The following is a 20081-nucleotide window of genomic DNA, read 5'->3' on the forward strand; positions in this document are numbered from 1 at the left end:
GAAGTATTGTGGTCTCTCTGATGTCTCTTTCTCTGTTATGCAACTCATAGACATGTCTTCAAAGTACTTTTAATATGAAAGGGCCCTTTGTAGGCTCCATTATACAGTAATCATTGGTTTTATTTGTCCATTATTCTGGGCACCTTTCCATATTTGTCCTTCCTTCTGGAATTGGATACCCACAAATTTTTGTTCTTATGCTAGGACTTGAACATTGTTTTCATCACTTAACCTTTACTTTTTAAGAGTAAACTATAGCTGGCCAGGTATTCGTAGTCCAGCCCCCAATTTTTATGTCTCCTTAAAATTTGTTTTTCTTTCAGAGTTTCAGGTTTTCTATTTGTTTTGAACATATTTGCTCTCTTTCCTCACACCTTTCCATGTCTATCCATTCTTTTTTTTTAGCCCATGCAACATTGTGTGCTGTGTGCTTCAGTGTTTTGTTTTTCTTTACACACACACACACACACACACACGCACACACACACACACACACACGCGCGCACACACACGCACACACACACACACACATCCTTTAGGACTGAGCATTGTGCAGTTTCTTATCTGCACTTTAGCCATTTGTGGGTCTCTCTGTTAATCACCATCTACAAAAGCCTTTCAGAAGCTGGGTGAAAGATGCGTTCATCTGTGGATAGAACAGTAAGTCATTAGGGTTTCGTTTAATAATATGTTAGTTTAACACCATAATCATAGTAGGTTCTGTCCCAGAGCCTATGTCCTACTTAGCCATAATTTCTTGACCTGGTAATAGTGCAAGGTATGAGCGCTATTTACTTGCCAGGAACAGTACTGCCCACAGTGGGCTAGGTTCTGTCACATCAATCATTAATCAAGAAAATTCACCACAGGGTTACCCACAGGCAAATTTGATGGAGGCATTTTCTCAGTTGAGGTTCCCTCTTTCCAGAGCTTGAATTATCTTTTTAATTGTAATTTTGTCCCACGGGTGTAGCCCATTTCTCACAGGCAATAAATAGTTGCTCAGATTCCTTCGTTTTTAGCTCCACCCACCAGTCAGAGAAAGTGAAACTCAATGGAAGGAGGTTCTGGTCTCCCTTTAGCTTTTGCTAAACCAACTAAGGAATTACAGTTTTCATCAGCTCTGATATCAGCACACAGATCCATTCTAATCCATTTTGTTAACTTCTTCAGTTTGAGTTCTTATCCAGACTCTACTGGAAAGTTGCATTTTCATCCATAATTAAATCAAAAGTCTGTGCTACTTATTACAAGCCAAGGGTAGCTTGCTAACCATCATCAACAGTTTTTTTCTCCATTTGTCTTTCTAAATAATGCCTTAGTAATATTTTAGTTAAGAATGGGTTTCGAATCTTATAAACATTCTCACTTCAGACATGTATGTATGATGACATTAGAAAATTCTGTCTTCAGCAATAGGGTTTTACCATTAGATTATGGAGATAGTTGTGATGTTTGGCTAATGGCAAGATGCAATTAATGGAACTGATGTTTGAACCTAGAAGGGGTGAATAGGCTTAACCAGATACTCTTCTGCATGGCAAATACGACCCTGGAAGGGAGTCATTTCTCTCCCCTATTGCTTTAGGCACTGAGGAACACACCACCACGTGGTACTATTCTTCAATGACATCAAAGCTATAGCTTCTTTTCCAATTAAAGTATTTTTTATGAGACTGGAAAGATGGCTTAGTGGTTAAGAGCACGTATTGTTCTTGTAGAGGACCCAAGTTCCAGGATTCATATTAGGTAGCTTATAACCCCATGTAACTCCAGCTCCATGGGATCTAGCTTTTGGCTTCTTTGGCCATCGGTACTCACATGCACATACCCACACACATACACATAATTCAAAATATTCTTAAAAAGTCGTTAGAGCATTTTTGAAAGGAAACATTTCAACACTATTTTATTTCATGTGTACGAACATGTTGCCTGTGTGTATGTATGTGCACCACATGTGTGCCTGATGCCCTTGGAGATCAGAAGAGGATATCAGATCCCTGAACCTGTGGTTCTTGTGAGTCGCCATCTATGTGGGTACTAGCAAGTGCTCTTATACGTGCAAGCACATGGACGGACGGACACACACACACGCACACACACACACACACACTCATTCATGTGCTCATTTATTTAAAATTATATTATATATTCATATAATGAAAATTGTTACCTTCAAAAAGAAGAATAGCATCATGAAACCGTCTGCTGGGTGTTTACTGAGGTTTGCAGAAAAGCTCATCGTTTTGTTTAAAGTTTCACCAAAATAACCTCCATGTATTCTTTAATAGGCGTGGTTTGAATATTGAGTGTGTGTGTGAGAAAGAGGCGACGGGATTTCAGTTGCCCATATCTCTTTCCTCACCTGTTTCGTGGTCCGTTGCATGGTCTCTGCTTAAATAGAAGGCTTTTAATTACATATGGTTCCATGAAAACAAAATTCTGTTTTTCTGTTTGCTGTGTTTGTTTGGGGCACTGTGTTCTTCCATATTCCGTGATGGATTGGTCTTCTATTTAACCACGCCCAATTTTAGCTGAGAATACCACAAAGTATTTCTCTCCTGTGTCATCTTCTGCTACTGTTATTTCAAAGCAATTGCCTTGCTCCCCTATGGAGCTATTTATACTCTAAATTTTCTGTTGTGTGTGTAGTCTGCCTATTCACCTGTGTCGCGATTAGGTCCAATAAAATGAAATTCATGCAGTTTCACTGTTGGCTTGTAACCATCACATGGGATCATTAGACACTTCATCAAAACTGACTGCAAAAGTCTCACTGCTCTTACATCCTTAACTCAAAAGCAAAATATTTATAATAATTAAATTGCATAGTAAAAAAAGAAAATAGTGGAAATACTTCATAGGATCCATAGCATTTCTTCAATGCATAAAGAGATGTTATGGATTTTGGTACATGAAAGAAATCTACTTCACTCTTCTAATAACGAAACTGCCATGCTACATTTCTGAAGGTTTCTGTGGCCTGCACTTCAGCAGTTGTGCTCTCAGGAAGTCAGGCAGACAAAAGAGACGGTGAAAATCTTAGTCTTCTGTTTCTCCACCTCCCAGCTGCCTCCCATGTAGTCCCCATTTAGCCTCCCTGTCTGTGTAGCCTCCTGCCTGCTTGCGTTGTCATTTTATTATTCTTCATTATTTTGCCCACCTTACTCTCAGCTAAGTCTTGCTGTCTGCCAGTTCCCTACTTTCCAGTTTACCCAGTCTCAGATTTCATTTAAGAAAAGGATCATTTCTTTTTTGTTAGAGTACAGTGGGGACATTGTATAAGGGTGCTTGGGGCAGATACTGACAGTGATCCCATAATATTATGCAGCCTAGTAATGTAGTAGACTTCTTCATTTGTATAGCTATAGTCTGTTGTTCACTCAGTGACTAAATCACTTAATGATGTTACTCTCAGAAATGTCTCTGACTTTAAGCAGAACATGGTTGTGTCTTACAGCAAAAGAGGCTGTGGTCGAGATGTGTGTGATCACGTGTTCCATCCTTAGCAAAATGAAATTGTAATTGAGAAAAAGGGATGTTAGTCCAGAATATTTTAGGGAAACTGGTCCATTGGATGGGAGCACATTTTCCTCATGACAGTGAAAAATAATGAAACTTATCTCTTGCCTCTGCCATCAGATCTTCATGTTTCTAGGGAAACTTCACAGAACATGTTATCTTCCTTTTTCAAGAGAGACAGTATGTTGATACATAAGTTATTAACCAGTATTTTTTAATATTTAATTTGAACTCACACCAGTAACTAGTAAAAGGCATTATAGCCTTACGTTTGCATTTCTTTTATTATTGGAAAATCTGTTTACTGACTGAAATTGCTTATGTGAATTTCATTTGAAGTTATTTATAACTGCAGTGCCTCTCCACTTAGGTGTGTGAGAGAGCCACTTAATTATCATTGATTCTTTGTCTCAGAGGACTGACAATCCTGAGCATAGCTTAGATGTACCAGGTGGTTAAAAAAATACCAGTGTTGCATTTTCAGCTTGGCTAATAAATTGGCTTTAGAGAAAAGCATCTCTTCATGACACTCGGGAATAAAGCTAGTAACTTGCTGATGGAAGTTTACTTTCGTTATTTTTTTCTTTTGGCATATGATTAAATACTACCTCAGACCAAGGGAATCTCACCTAGCCTTAAAAATTCGTATACATCTCAAAAAAAGTATGCTGTAAATTTCAATTTGAAGGTGAAAGGAGAATGAATTAGCATCAGGCTTGAAAGCTGCCTAGATTATGCAGTTTGCCTATAGAAAATTTTAGTGAAGTTGGTTATTTTTACACCTGGTGTTAAGGCAACAAAGAATGCTAAGGTGCCTATTTTAATGGAAAAATGCTTACTGATTATAAATGCCCAACCAGAAATTGAGTTTACACAACCTTAAGCATATAGATTCATCTAATTGATTTCTAATAAAAGAAAGGAATGTCAGTGTCTCTTTCAAATTTTCTACTGCAACACTTTTCTTCCTACTCACATAGAAATGACTATTGACTTAGAAGACTGATCCCTTTAAATCTCCACTATGCTCTGATATTCCAGGGAAGGGAACTGTAGTTCTTTGTATGTTCATCCAATGCCAGTGAGATCTGAAAACAACTTCAGATTGTGAATACTGGTAAAACCAGATCAACTTAAAAATCAAGGGATAAAAACAGAATACCCTTAAAAGATGGTGGAATTTGGGTTTGGTGTTTACTAAAGGGTAGGAAACAACTTAAACAGCGTTCTCAAAGGAAAAGGAGTGAAAAGATGTTTTATGTTTTGGGTCATTTGTGCTTTTGTGTATTTTTTTCAGTGGATCTCTTGAGCCTGTCGGCTGCATGTGATGCCTTGGACCAGCACAACCTCAAGCAAAATGACCAGCCCATGGATATCCTTCAGATCATTAACTGTTTGACTACTATTTACGATCGTCTGGAGCAAGAGCACAACAACTTGGTCAACGTCCCTCTCTGTGTGGACATGTGTCTCAACTGGCTTCTCAATGTTTATGATACGTACGTATGGCAATAGCTTACACAGTGATGATAGTATTGACATTATACTAGTGTTCCAGAAGCTATGGATGTCTTCTCCCTGGGATAAATCATTTCTGCATATGACTTGAAACATACTTGAGAAGGTAGCAGTAAGAGCTGGAATGCAGCCTTTAATCCCAGAAGCAGAGGCAGGCAGATTTTTATGAGTTTGGGGCCAGCCTGGTGTACACAGTATGAGGGTCAGGACAGCCAGCACTGAATACTGAGACTCCCTCAGAGGGGACAATAAAGAGCTAGAATGCAGACTGCTCTCAGATAAGAATCCAACCATAACCTGACATAGGTCATTTTTGTTTCAAATAGAATGAGTTATCATGTAGCTGTGGTTCTTTCCCTTTTTTACCTGTGTTTTGGAGTTCTTCCATCCATTTTGGAGTGGGTCGTTTCACTGGCAGGGATGACACTGCTCCTGGAGATGCTGGCACACCTGCCATCGCATCCAAATTGTTGTAGTGGATATGTAGGACAATTATGGAGGCTGTGAATAGATGAGTCACACAAAATGAAAAGAAGCTCAAATACAGCAAACTTAGCTCCTGAAACCAAGCAAGATTGTTGTTGTTTTTATAATGTTTTACAGAGCTGCTCTGTGGCATTCATCAACCTCTGTTAGTTAGAGAGCTCATTCATTCCTCTGGATTGCACACAGGACATAACTCCACTTCTCATTTTTTTGTCTTCATCTTAATGAACACAATTGACGAAGGAAGCAAAGGAATTGGTCTTGATTTTCCACTGAATTCCTCTTGGACCTCGGAATTATTACATGCCTCATTTCACATATCAACAAGCACATACTCCCATTTTGGAAATGTAGGAAGGATTTCTTAAAGGAATTGAATATCAAATACTTTACCTTCTGTCTCTGTTGTATGTTTTTATCATCTCCTTTAAATGTGCATATAGATTGTTTCTTTGTTACTTCGGTAAGCTATTAACTGAAGTTTCAGAACCATCTGAATATTAAATACTTATACATATCTACTTGGTTGTTGAAAATATCAGATTTTAATTGTGGATTCATTTACATTTGTTTTGATCATTCAGGTCTTACCTCATATTTTTGTCATCATTTTATTTGTAGATGAGATGTGAATGAATTCTGAATATAGAACTTTCGTTCAGCCTACCTGAAAATGATTTGAAGATACTTTTAGTTCCTTTAACACTTAAATTGCTCTATAAAGTTAACATGTCAAACTTTGATTTGCTTTTTCCTAAAAGGAAAACAGATAATTTTTTTTTGCAGTGACAGGAATTTCACTGAAGCGTTTGAGTCTAATAGTTTTCTTTAACTATGAGATCTAATAAGTTGTACTAATTGAACATTGAGCATAGTGACTTACAAACATACCAAAATCCGAGATACAATTACTTTCCAAAATCAAACAAACAGGTAAAAGTTTGTTTAAAAACATTTGCTAAAAAATGAAAGTCTATTTGTTCATTCTATTTTTTCTTTTTACTTCATGGATAAATTTTTGTGCTGATGCATTTTTGTGTGTGGAATGCTTTATTTCACTTCCTAATGCGACAAAGCATAGCCATATTAAAATGTTCATACTTGATGTGTATATCTTATAGAGTCTGCATTTGAATGCTTTCTGATAGTGTATGTGATGCTTTCATTGGAAATAAATGTTCATATTTTATATTTTGTGTTGTGTGACCTGAAGTGATGACTCATCTTAGTAAGCAGTGATGTGATGAAATTCTGAGAGTGGTGAACAGAGAAGAGTTAGTTGTTAGAAACTGTTTTTGGCTTTAACCACCAACATTGATAATTTGCGTTAGTGACCAGAACTGCTAAGTGCACAGTAATAATTCTTTCTCTTCCTCAACCAATGTGGCTCTCTGTAGGTGAGTGGAAGGGTATTTTATCCTTATTGTATGCAGAGCTACTCTGGCAATTCAAGTAAGGGCTTTTAAGAGTTGAGAATTGGATAAATATTCATTGTTTTGGTTCATAAAACTTTCCCATTACATTCTAGGTCATAAGGCAAACAGATAATGAACTCAGAAAAGTTCTTAACAACCTGTTTCTGTATCCAAGACCCTTTTACCCCTTAACTAGTAGCTTCTACACTCTACTGGAGTGTCAGTAATTGTTTTTTGGTTTTATTCTTCATAATAGGGGACGAACAGGGAGGATCCGTGTCCTGTCTTTTAAAACTGGCATCATTTCTCTGTGTAAAGCACACTTGGAAGACAAGTACAGATGTAAGTCTTGTGTATGAACTCTATTTTTTATTGATGTTGCCTAATTACTCTCATTATAGATGGAAAATGATATGCTATTCTTATTTGAAGGCAGGCTTGTTGCTTCAGATGAAGGACTGCTTTAAAAATGTCATAAAATTTGGGTTGTGCTGTTCCCTGTCAGACATTGCATTGAAGGTATTTAAATAGAGAATGAGGATTAGCTTTGCTGGTCCAAGTATTATTTTATGTTACATTGACTGTGTCTTAGTAAAACACATGTTCCAAGAGGATAAAGTCTTATTTCCTGTCCCCTTTGTGTGAGTCAGGAAAAGAAATGTGAAGGCTTAATCCCTGCTTTCCCTGTGTCTCTTTCAATTCCCACTTAAATAATACTATCTGGCATTTGTGTTCAAAACACACTGTTTACTTTATAATCACCTTACTGCAATTTGTATTGACACATCCAATTCTGTGATGTGATTAACATTTTACTGTTGAGGGATGGCTAGCCTGCTATTTCTTGAAATGTAAGTAGTACCCTTGAGAATTTTCTTTTAATTAGCTATTGAGATCTTTTACTAAAAAAAAAACTGTAAGTCAAAAACAAAAGACAAATGTTAAAGAAATGATGGTTTGGGTGACCAAGTCAGCATCTATTCTCACTCTAAAGGACTGTATATGTTTCTCCCTGGAAAGGCTTGTAAGAAGGCTTTTCAGGAGGGCTTGAACAAATCTAGCCTGTCCTGGCTATCACCTAGAAACTAGTCATAGGTGAAGAGGTATGCTGGGTGTAAAGATAAGCGAAAGACAGCAGACATGGTGTTTATCCAAAGCCATGCTGTGTCCTAGCTCTCATTTTTGTAGAGTAAACTGTAACATGCACAAACCACTGTAGTGCTCACTTTTATATAGCTTCCATGTGAACTTTCGTTTCCTAAGAGCTAAACAAAATACAATAAAACAACCCCACCTAAACCTGAACAATGTTTTTTAACCTTCTGACATTATTTTGGATAAAACAATATTTGAGTGCTTTATCTTTTGAATATTATAACTTATTCTAAGTTATGTTTATTGTCTTTCATAAAGACATGGGAGTGGTTTCTCCCTATCTTCCTGTCTCCGCTCAATGTTTGTAAGTTCAAGGTCATCTTTGACTACCTAGTGAAACCCTTTCTTGCAAAAAACAAATGCAGAAACAGTAAGGCAGACATAGAAGATCAATGGTAGCATAGCATGGTTTGAGATAATTATACATAAGCACAGCATGCTATGTGAGCAAACATGCAATCTCAATGAAGCTTAATGGGCTTATGACTGTAAAAAGTCCTGATCTTGTTACATCTTTTAATGTACGATACTCACATGAATTTGGATAATTGCATGGCTCTTGATTCTAAAATTTCTGTGGTAGTATTCATATCATATATACATAATAGTTACCAAAGGATTGTGTTTTCCTTTGAGTAACTTGATTGTTAAGAATACATTTAGGGGGCTGATAAAATGACTCATTGGGTAAAGATATTTGCTGCTAAGCCCAATAACCCAAGTTCCATCCTCAAGATCCATATGGTAGAGGCAGAGAATCAATTCCTTTAAGTTACTCCCTGATTTCTACATGCTCTAAATGCACACATATATAATAAATCAATAAAATGTAACTTTTAAAAATGCATGTAGAGTCAGAAAGATGGCTCAGCAGATAAAGGTACTTGAAACTACACCTAATGCTGACTTTCATCTCCAGGATCCACAAGATGGAAGGAGAAAACCAACTCCTGCAAGTTTTCCTTTGACTTACACCCTTGTGCTATAATATATGTGACCAGCACTCCACATATAAATAAATGAATAAAGAATAACACATATAATCTCACCTTCTTTGCGGGGCTGTAGTTTATTTTAATCTTCACATTACATATACAGGTAGTGGTGATTAACCTAATTTATAGAAGTATGTTCTGATTTGCCTAAATTAGCCATAATCCCTGTCAGTCCAACATGGAGAAAGTCATGGGATCAGTCCCTTGCATCGTATAAAACCACATACCCATAGTCTTAGCACTCAGGAGGTAGAGTCAGGAAAATTTGAAGTTCAAGGTTATCTTCAACTATACAGCAAGTTTAAGGCAGTCCTGTATTACATTAGCCCGCCAGCCCCCCAAAATAAAATAAAGATAAAAAGCAATACTGTGAGGCCCCATCTGTGGGGATATTGGCTATTACTGAGAATTAGTACTGGCATTGAATTGGACATTGGGTCCTGCTTACATCCACTTGTTCCAATGTTTGGATTTTCATGTTTCTCTTCTTTTTATAGATCTTTTCAAGCAAGTGGCAAGTTCAACTGGCTTTTGTGACCAGCGTAGGCTGGGTCTTCTTCTGCATGATTCTATTCAAATCCCAAGACAGTTGGGTGAAGTTGCCTCCTTTGGGGGCAGTAACATCGAGCCAAGCGTCAGGAGCTGCTTCCAATTTGTAAGTTATTCACCTTTTCTCCTTCTGGATGTGTTACTGGGCAAGTGTTCTACCATCAGTTTATCCCTTGTGGGGGCCCTCCCCGGAGCTCTCCCCCAGACCTCCTTACAGTCTTATAGTAAGATGTAAGGCTTGCAGTCTTCTAGTGCCTATCGTGTGCTCAACACATTGCCACTCCTGTTCATTCTGCCTTTTACTGCCTCTTTGGAGTTGATTCCTTTGGATAAGTTCTCCAGGAGTAAGATGATCAGATTCAAGGTTATAAATATTGTTGTGGCTTTTGATTCATATTAACAGATGGCTTTTCTTCAACAAGTCTTTCTAATTGTAATGCCACCAGAATTAATGGAATAAGATATTTTCAGAACTACTTTTTTACTGTATTCTTATGGATTTTAAATGCTACAAGCTGTTTTTCTTAAGTGAGATTTCTCAGTCATTCCAATATAATTCACAATGGCTAAGATTTATAAAATTGAAGTCTTACCATAGACTAGGAGAAAAAATGTAGGCAGCTTTCTAGGAAGAACCCTATGATTATTTGGATGGGAAAGCAGTTGACTATTTAAGATGTAATTGGCAATATGCCTGAATGTGCACAAAATAAGTCCAGTTAATATAGTGTGAGATGTATTGTTTGAATTATTTGCCAAAATGGTGGTGTATTAGTTGTAAAATTGATATGGGAAATAAATGCATTTTTCATCATTCCAAAGCATGAACACATTGTCATTATGAAACCTTTGTACATGTTGTTGTATGTGGTAATATCTATTCTAGAATAGCAATACTAATTACTTTCATATAGTAAATTCTAGCAGCCATACATAATATAGATCTGTTTTTCAAATTCACTTAAAATACAACATGCAGTGCTATAAATTTGTCACTAATCCTTGTTTATCTTTTAGTAAAATTCTACTTTCTTTTAGAGTTCCAGTTGTGAAGAGCATGCACACATATTCACATGTGTGTACCTTTATTGTATCTTAGGTTATAAGGAAAGATCAGATCATAGAGGCATTTACAGCTGTCTCCATTGTTTGATGATCCCTGTCGCAGAGAGCTATGCTCAGGGCTCCCTGTCATCTCCCTGTACTGACATATTGGGCAGCCATTACCTTCCTACTGTAACCTCTACTTGGATTTGGTTATTATGATAGGAGGCTGTTGAAGTAAAGTTCTGCTTTCCCTGGCGAGGAGGCCAGTCTGTTCCACCTCATCTTTTGCTAGTTGCCCCTTCTTCAGAACTCTATCTCTCACACTTGCTTCCTTGCCATCTCTGTAAAAGCAACACTCTCCTCGGCATCAGCATTTGAACTCAGTCCATCTTGCATATTGATTGAATGCCTCTGTGCTAGCCAGCAAGCTCCTGGAAACCTCTTTTGTTGGATTAGGAAGAAATTGACCAAGAGATGCCCAGTGATAACAAGTGACTTTTTATTTGCTCCTTGCTTTTTTTTTTCTTAATTTCCTTCTTTGAGCATTTATAATTTTGGAAAAAAGGAAAGAAAAAGAAAGAAAACCAATTAATAAAGTGCTTCCTTTGATTCCTTCCCATTGCAATCAATCTTTCTCTTATTTCTCAGCCTGCTTATTGCTTGTGTGCACCATTACATTTTTATCCTAGGAAGCCTAAGCACCACACTGTAGTGCCTTTCTTTGGTCTGAATGTCCTTTTACATATTTTAAAGTATTACCAAATGACAGCCATCATTAAGGGTCTCCAATGTTTTCCATTTTCTTCCAGATTAATTTTAGCTTCTTTCTTTTAGCCCTCAGGTCTTTCCTAATGTAGTTCCATAACCATTGATTTGAAACATTGCTCTTTCTACATTAGAACAGCCATACCTCACTGTTCATATTTAGCATGATCATTGTTGTTACTTAGAAAATTTTGCCTTTATTCAAATGCATTTACTCATTGAATACCCACAATCCTTTGGAGAGAGTATAATTGGCAGGCTCAGGAGATTTTGGGGGTTATGTTTGAACAAGCTATCTGTGCCTTTAGCCTCTGTCACCTGGTGGAATGGTTGGATTCTCATCTGTACCTGCCACCTCTTTTCTAAATATGTTCTTTCTGCCACTTTTTTCCAGACTGCTCACAAGGTCACACAACAAATATTTCATCACTATCGCCCTGGGTTCTGGGTCAAAACAGAGGTGTGGCTTATTTTATTTAGATATGGGAAGCCGCTTAACTTGTAACCATTTCCCATTACGTTGAATAGCCCCATTATGAATGGTTACTTCAGAAGTCAGGTCCTAGGCCTGGATTGCTTTTCCTCAACCAGGTGCTCTGGCGGTCACCTTGCCTTTCATTGTACAATACTCATGAAAATATAGTGTTTGCAATAGGGAAAGATAGCAGCAGTGAAAACGCCCTCTGCCCTCTGTTTGAAGTGTAAAACCTTGGGAACCGGCTAGGCTTGCTCTGTCAGCAAGGCTGTGCTCAAAGCTTGCTGTTTCTGCTGGGGTGAGGAGGTAGCAAAGTGCTTGTTTCTCTTTTTTGCACTTCCGATGTTGGCTTCAAACAGTAGCTCTTCTGTTTCCTTTGTTCCTTGTCACCACATAGAAAACTTCTTTTTCCTGTGCTGATGCAGTTAGAAAGGTATGGAAACTTCGCGTTCATGGGCTACTTGTGGAAGGAAGCAAGGTAAACTTTTATGTGCCAAGTGCTCTGGGGGACCTTCAAGTTGTTCCTTGGGTTCTATATGGCCCCACCATGTGCTTACAAAGACGAGAGGAAAGCTGCCCCTCAGATCTAAATTTAAAAAAATGACAACTTAAAAATAAGGGAAGGCCTGTATGGTAGCACACACCTATAATCGAATTCCATAGGAGACTGAAGCAGAAGGATCAATTACAAGCTTGAGGATAGCCTGGGCTACACAGTGAGCAAGAGGCCATCCTGAGGTATGTAGCAAGTCCTTTCTCAAAACGAACAAACAAGAGTCTGGGGAGATAGTTCAGTTAATAAAGTGTTTCCTCTGTGAGCATGGAGATCTGAATTTGGATCCCTTGAGTGCATATGAAAATCCAAGCGTGGCATCATGTGCCAGGAATCCCTGTGCCAGGGAGGTAGAGAAAGTCAAATCCCTTGGTTTTGCTGGCCAGATATCCTTGCTGAATTGGTGGGTTGCAGTTTCAGTGAGAGGCCCAATCTCAAACGATAAGGTAGAAGGCCAGGGAGTAAAAGCAAGGTAACTTGAGTTGAAACTTAAGCGCATACATAAAGGTGGAAGGAGGTCTTCTGACCTCCACATGCATGCCATGATGCTTCTTACTACCCCCACCACACAAATCAGTAAAAATGAAACCATGCCTGTGTATATTGAAACAGCTTATTCAAGATGTTTGTGGCATCTTCAGAAATACTAAGTCAAGCAACCAGCACACTGCTGTTGCCGCATTGACTGAGAAGTTGACTCATTTTGACAGTGATGAGAAAGTTTTGAAACTTGGCTGTTTTGTGATATAGCTTCAAGTAGTGTTCATTCCATTGTTCCTCTTTGATATCCCTTAGGAAAAAAGGCCATTGAGATAGAAATTCATCTTTCAAACCATAATAAAGCCAACATTAACGGTGGCAATGAGTCACCGACTGACTAAAAGAACCTTTGGGTTGTCCAGATATTTCCTTTTTCAGATGAAGAAATGATGTTCAAGGAGAGAAGATGAATATATTCCATATCATGCCATCACACCAACTAGTGGGCTTAACCATTTCAAATACTGAGCCAACTATTAAAGGGTAATCAGGTTGCCATAATACTTTATATCAGTTTTACCTTGCAGTGGGATGGCAAAATTAACGAACATCTCTCTCTCTCTCAACACACACACCTTTATTGTAAATACTCTAATATAGGGACTGGATTAATGGCTCAGTGGGTAAGAGTGCATGCTGCTCTTTCAGAGAACCTGGGTGTGGTTCCCAGCACCCATGCTAGACATCCCACAACTTCCTGTATCTCAACCTCCAAGGAATACAACACTCTCTTCTGGATTCCACCAGCATCTGTTCTCACATGCCTATACCTACAGACAGACAGTCACCTATATCATAACATTTTAAAGATACTATAATTGCATTTGTTTGTGCCTTGTGTGTTTTAAAATAAAACTAAATATTGCTTTTAGGTACAAAAACTATCTAGTACTTAAGAAAAGAGTCATGTATCAGCAAATAGCATTTGGTACTATCCTGAGCAGTACTTCCATCCCGGCTATGATGGGCTTTGTAGTGTTTTCTTCTGTACACACTTATATGACTTTGTTATTTAGATAGACTTCTGTACACCAACTTTATATTCAATATGCTTCATCTACAAGTACTAGAATGCCAAAATCTGTTTATTCTACATCTGCTTTCTGCCCCCTGCTGCATTCATACATTCAAAATGAATGCATTGCTGTTTCATCTACATTCTGAATTTTTATATTCTTATGACAAAATGAATATCATCTATGTATAGTTACTATAATATAGAACAAATACAGAAATGAGAATGAATTACAGCCTCAAGTGTTAAAAATAAGTACGTGTATATATCTCTCATATGTAAAAAAAATCGTACAAGGATCTTTAGTGTTGTGTCAGAGTGGTTAAGTACTTAAAGAATGAAGTTTGATTTGTGAAATCTACTGTGGGCCAGATTTGTATAGACATATTTCTTACCCTCCCTGACTCCTGACATCTTGATCGTCTTATGAGAATTCAATGAGCCAGCAGAGGTAAATTATTTAGTTTTGGTGGGCAGCTGATAGGCGGAGCATTAACTACGATTACCTTGAGTGTCTTGTGACATGTCAATATTGTGTCAAGATTAACAGTTCACTGTACCATAACTAAGCATCTATGGATTCAATTTGAAGCTTTTAAGATTGTTTCTATGCAGTTGAAAAAATATCATGCTAGGAGACTTTTTCCATAATGAGATATCAATTACCAAGGCAGTTGATCATATTTTATATTTTCATGAAGCCTTTATATTTTCTGAAGCCTTTTTTTTGATTCTATAGACATTTTTTTGACCTCCTTTGGACTGAGTGATACATACTCCTATCCACTGAGGTAGCCTACCTATTGTAGAGGGTATGTTTTATCACAAATTATCATATCCACCTTAGTCTTTCTAAGAATGAGAAGGGAAGGAAAGAAATGTATAGGTAGTTGGATTTGTTCATTTACTTTCTTCTTTTTGCTGTGGTACTAGGGACTTAACCCAAGACATTATGGATGAAAAACAATGCCCATTTCTTGCTTTAAATATGCTTCTGTTGGATGAATATTCTATGTTGTTTTTGTCAGTTCACAATCTGTGCTAATTTGTGCTAATAAATGTACCCTCCACAATCATGGGCACTAAGAAAAGTTAAAATTTTAACACCCTCTTTTTTCCAAAATTAACCACTGAGTTTTTAATAGAAAGTATTTTTATGATTATTTAAGATGAAAAGAATATAAAACTTACTCCTGAAAGATTTTCATCTATTTATCCAATGTCTTCAACATATCTTACCTCATATATCTGACTGGTGCAAGTTTTTATTTCACTAATATTTAGATTTCTTTTAAACAAGATTTTACTATATAGCTCTGAGTGTCCTGTAACTACTTTTGAAAAATTTAAAAACATTTCCTTATTTGTGTCTGTATGTTTATGTGAGTGAGTGTGTGTGTGTGTGTGTGTGTGTGTGTGTGTGTGTGTGCATGTATACATGCATGTGTGTCTACAAATTAGCTCATTTATATGCTGGTTGTCTCCTTCTACCATGTCAGTTCTGAAGATGACGCACGTCTTAAGATGCTTTACAGCAAGTGCTTTTACCTGCTGAGTCATTGAGGTACCCCCTTGATACTATTTTATGATAATATTTAAAAAGGTTTCTGGGCTAAGGAAATAGTTCAGTGACTATGAATGCTTGGTGTACAAACATTATGACCTGAGTTTGGATCTCAAGGAGCCAGGTAAAAGGTGGGTGTGACTGCAGGGTTCATGGAGGTAGGACAATTGCCAAGGGTTTATACTCAGCTAGCGTTCAAGCTTCAGTAACATTTACTAGTTGATGTTCAGTTCTGAGTTTAGACAAATTCATGTCACCCCCATTATAGTCAAGACTGAACAATTCTTAAGTTCCTTCTGCTTTATTGCCATCATCCTCATTTCCAATCTGTGGGAACTATGGCTCTGCATTTTGTTTCTCTAAATTTGTTTCTTCCTCAACTGGCTTTTAAATAAACAGCGGAGACAGCAATGGAAAAGTTAACTTTATATTATATGATTGCATAAAGTACCCTGCTCTATACTTCATGAAGTATGTTTTGTAGCATCACAGGTAGATGTGGACTTCTCCACATCTGTAAAACTATCTTTTAAGTAGGAGCTCTCTATCATAAATTCCCAACACTGAGTATATGAAAGTGTTTGCATAGACTTCAAATTGTTCTCTAAGGCCAGGGTGTTAATTGGTTTATTAGTCAGGTGGAGTGGAGAGCTTGAGGTCAGGATAGATGTCCTTGAACATGTAAATGAAGAGTAGATAATCACCATGTGTTATTGTTTAGGCTGATTTTATCTTTAATGGGTGATTCAGAGTCCTGATTAATATTTAGAGCAGTGACTGCTGGCCTCCAACATGCTCATTATCTTCACAACTTTAAATAAAAAACTTCATTTTTACCCAACATACCAGTTATGGGAAGCCTTTTACTTCTTGTTCCAAGACAAGTCTTGACCTTTCAGTCTCTACATCAAACAAGAGGAAAATTCTGTAGATGTAGAAGAACTCACTTTCGTGACTGGAAAGTCACATTTAGAATCCCAGAAAAGCACATCTAGATAGTGCAGAAGAGGGTGTTTGAGGGACTGTGATGAGAGGAGACAGGCTTTTGGGTTAGGTTCCTTACTTGTGAGGTCTTGAGATTTTTGTATTTTGTGTCATTTATGTTTAAGGCCATTTGAACTTCCTCCTTGTTCTTTTTAAAGACTCTTTTACCCATTTTACCCATCCTCCTACCTTGCCCTTCCTCATGAAGGGATGGCTTGGGGAAAATGATTGTTCACAGTCATTATAATATTTTAGAAACATTTCAATCACAAAGTCAACAATAGAATAATGAACAACCATTTATCCTATGTATCTCTGTAACCACTAGTTTTCTGCTGTATACATATGAATTTCTCTTAGTGCCCTCTCTGTGTGCTACATGTGAACATGGACATGCATAAACATGAATTATCATGTACCATTTAAAAAAGAGGTATGACAGCACAAGCCACATTATTTCACTACACATTGGTTTTCCATAAATCGTGTACCCTCAAGTCAAGGAAACAAGAAAGCATGATTTTGACACTTAATCATTTTATATTTTTACATGTTTATCACTGGATACATAAGTGATAATGCTTGCTGTCATATATATAATTTAAATCAGTCTAGCAATTCATCCAACAAAATCCACATTGAAAATTTCCTTTTGTTCTAGAGTGTTCCTTATATATTGCTATTTATTTTCAAGATCCAACTAAGACATTTCCCTTATATATGATATTATACACACACATACATATATATATATATAATTTATATAATAGATGGTATTTATTAGAGTGGTTTATAGGCTGTGGTCAGTCTAGTCCAACAGTGGCTATCTTTGGAAAGGTCACGAATCCAATTGTTGTTCAGTCCAGGAGGCTGGATGTTGGTTGTTACACCAGTGAAGTAATACTTCAGCACCAGGACAGATAGATAAACTTGACAGCTAGAGTTAGGGCAAGCAGACAAAAGACTAAGCTTCCTTCTTCCATGTCCTTTTATGTGGACCACCACCAGAAGGTGTGGCACAGATTTAGGGTGGATCTTCTGACTTCAAATGATCCAGATTTAGGGTGGTTCTTCTCACCAATTAAGAAAATCCTTTTCAGCTTCTTGGATTCTAATTGGTTCCAGATATAGTCAAGATGATAAGCAAGATTAACCATCACAGTCTCTCAGCATTTTTTATTATTTGTATTTTCCCAGTTTTCTGTGATAAGGTTAACATATTTGAATTGGTATAAACCAATTTGCTTTTTTCAAAAAACTAAATTTTACCTATTGTTATTTATATGGGATTTTTTGCATGCTTATATGTGTGTAACCACATGTATGCAGTACCCATGGAGTCCAGAAGAAGCATCAGATTCTCCAGAACTGGTGTTGCTATGGTTGTGAGCCACCTTGTGGCTACTGGGAACCAAACTTGGATCCTCTGTATGAGTAGCCAGTGCTCTTAACTGCTGAGCTACTTCTCCAGCTGCCAGATCAGGTTTCTTACAGAATATTCATGTTCTGGATTTTTCTTCTTCATCATGACTAGACTTCAACGTTTTCGGTTTGCTCTGAAGATTATAGAGATACTGTTACTTTGTACCTCCCACTGTACCACACCACACATCAGGGGGAATGAATTTGAACTCTGTTCTTATGGGTAAAACTAATCATATTGGTATTGTCACATACTTCCATTGTCAAAGTAGGCCCTTTCCCTTTGTAATTAGAAAGTAATTATTGTGATATTTTGAGACTTTGTAGCTATCCTTAACAAACTTTGGTGTTCCTCTTGCAGTCCAATTAGTCTAGTGGTGGTGGCATAATATTATTTTCTAATTCTAAAGGTCTTTGTGAGTGTACTACTTGGTTTCCTTATATAAAGAAGAGCTTCCATATCCCACCCCCGTATTTTCTTGGGCATTAATGTGAATGTACAAATGATGCTTCTCATATCTGAACTAGTTATTTTTGCTACATCATTTAAAATGACAATGCAGGGAGTCAATCCTTTCTCCTCATCGGGTTGTAAATATTTCCATGTTAACAGACTTTTGTAGAAAGAGTAAATTTATAAAGACAAACCACATAACTGAAATGGTGTGTTAATGAGGACTGAGAAGGTCATAGGTATTTCTCTTCCACCCTATCCACCACCCATTTTCTACTTCAGTGTAGATGTTGAGCTACAACTATCAGTCTGTGCAGGTCATATATGCCATAGCATCTAATGGTGTGAAGAACATGTAGTGATAAAAACAAAAATAAGTAGGAAAGAGATCAGAAGATATGTAAGTGTGCATTCATCACAGCGTTTTGGGGAACTTGCTTGCATGCCAAATTAATATCAATATGTTTTTCAATAGATCAGCAGAGAATTTAACATCAAATTAAAGGATTTCTATATTTTCTTTAAAAGGATTCTCTTAGCAATCACAGCTTAGGCTCAAAACATTAAGGAATCAAAGGATTTGAAAGAATTTTGGAGATCAACTTTCATGTTCCCATAGAACATTACTTTTGTCCTCCCTTTTTTATAAATTTTTGTTTAAATTAGAAGCAATCTTTTTTACATATCAATCCCAGTCCCCTCTCCCTCCCATCCTCCCATGGACCCCACAGACCCACCATTCCACCCCCCATCTTCTTCCTAGGGATGGTGAGGCCTTCCATGGGGGATCATTAAATTCTGTCACATCATTTGGGGCAGGATCTAGGCTAAGAGAGTGTCCTTCCATAGTGGAATGGGCTCCCAAAGTCCATTCATGCCCTAGGGATAAATACTGGTTCCACTGCCAGAGGCCCCATAAACTGACTGCCCAGGCCTCATAAGTGACACCCATGTTCAGGGGACCTGGTTCGTTCCTATGCTGGTTCCCCAGCTGTCAGACTGCTTGTCCTCCCTTTTTAATACTAGTATAAGTATCCATGTTTTCGTATTAAAATGATAGATAATCTTGTGCTAGTTCTTTAATCTCTTTGGGCATTTTCTTGTCTGTAACATAAACAGGTTATCTTAAGGTTACTTATCCCCAAGTTTCTTTGATTATATGCTAACCTCTATAAAGGCAGAAAGGAAAATAGATTACTGTACTGATCTCAAAGCTTGGCCATTATCATCAAATTCTTTCTTGATCTTCTGGGTAATAAGTCTTGTAAGAAAGCCGTAGGGCAAAGGAAACAGTCTTGTACATAGAATGTGGCCTTTTACGTGAAAACAGACTGTTCTCTGAACAGAAGTAGCATACACCAAGAGTAAAACATGAAAAAGCATTGTGTGGGACCTGAAATAAATGATCCCATGTGCCCCTACACTAGTTTCCTCAGCAACTCAAAGGCAAAACACAAGTATCTGTGTCTAGGAGGATGAAACTGTCACCTTCTTTGTGTTTTATTTGCTGCATGCAGGTCTTGTGTAGTTTTATAGAGGTTTTTTATCACTCATTTGATTTTCATAAAAATTGGGATAGTTTGGAAGAAGAGTCATTAATATTCTTTACAGCGTGTGCC

General features: G+C 37.4%; 1 protein-coding gene across 14 annotated transcripts in view; it reads left to right on the plus strand.

Moving 5' to 3' along the window:
• Positions 1 to 20081, plus strand: part of Dmd (dystrophin) — a 2157616-nt gene that overhangs the window by 2062333 nt on the left and 75202 nt on the right. For all 14 annotated transcript variants that reach the window (XM_040744180.1, XM_021232987.2, XM_040744181.1 and 11 more), the window contains 3 exons: positions 4823 to 5024; positions 7201 to 7286; positions 9592 to 9749. In XM_040744180.1, the coding sequence (XP_040600114.1) occupies positions 4823 to 5024; positions 7201 to 7286; positions 9592 to 9749 (446 nt within the window). The remainder of the gene's footprint in view (positions 1 to 4822; positions 5025 to 7200; positions 7287 to 9591; positions 9750 to 20081) is intronic.

Source organism: Mesocricetus auratus, unplaced genomic scaffold (assembly GCF_017639785.1).
Source record: "Mesocricetus auratus isolate SY011 unplaced genomic scaffold, BCM_Maur_2.0 Super-Scaffold_100003, whole genome shotgun sequence".
NCBI classification, from domain to species: domain Eukaryota; kingdom Metazoa; phylum Chordata; class Mammalia; order Rodentia; family Cricetidae; genus Mesocricetus; species Mesocricetus auratus.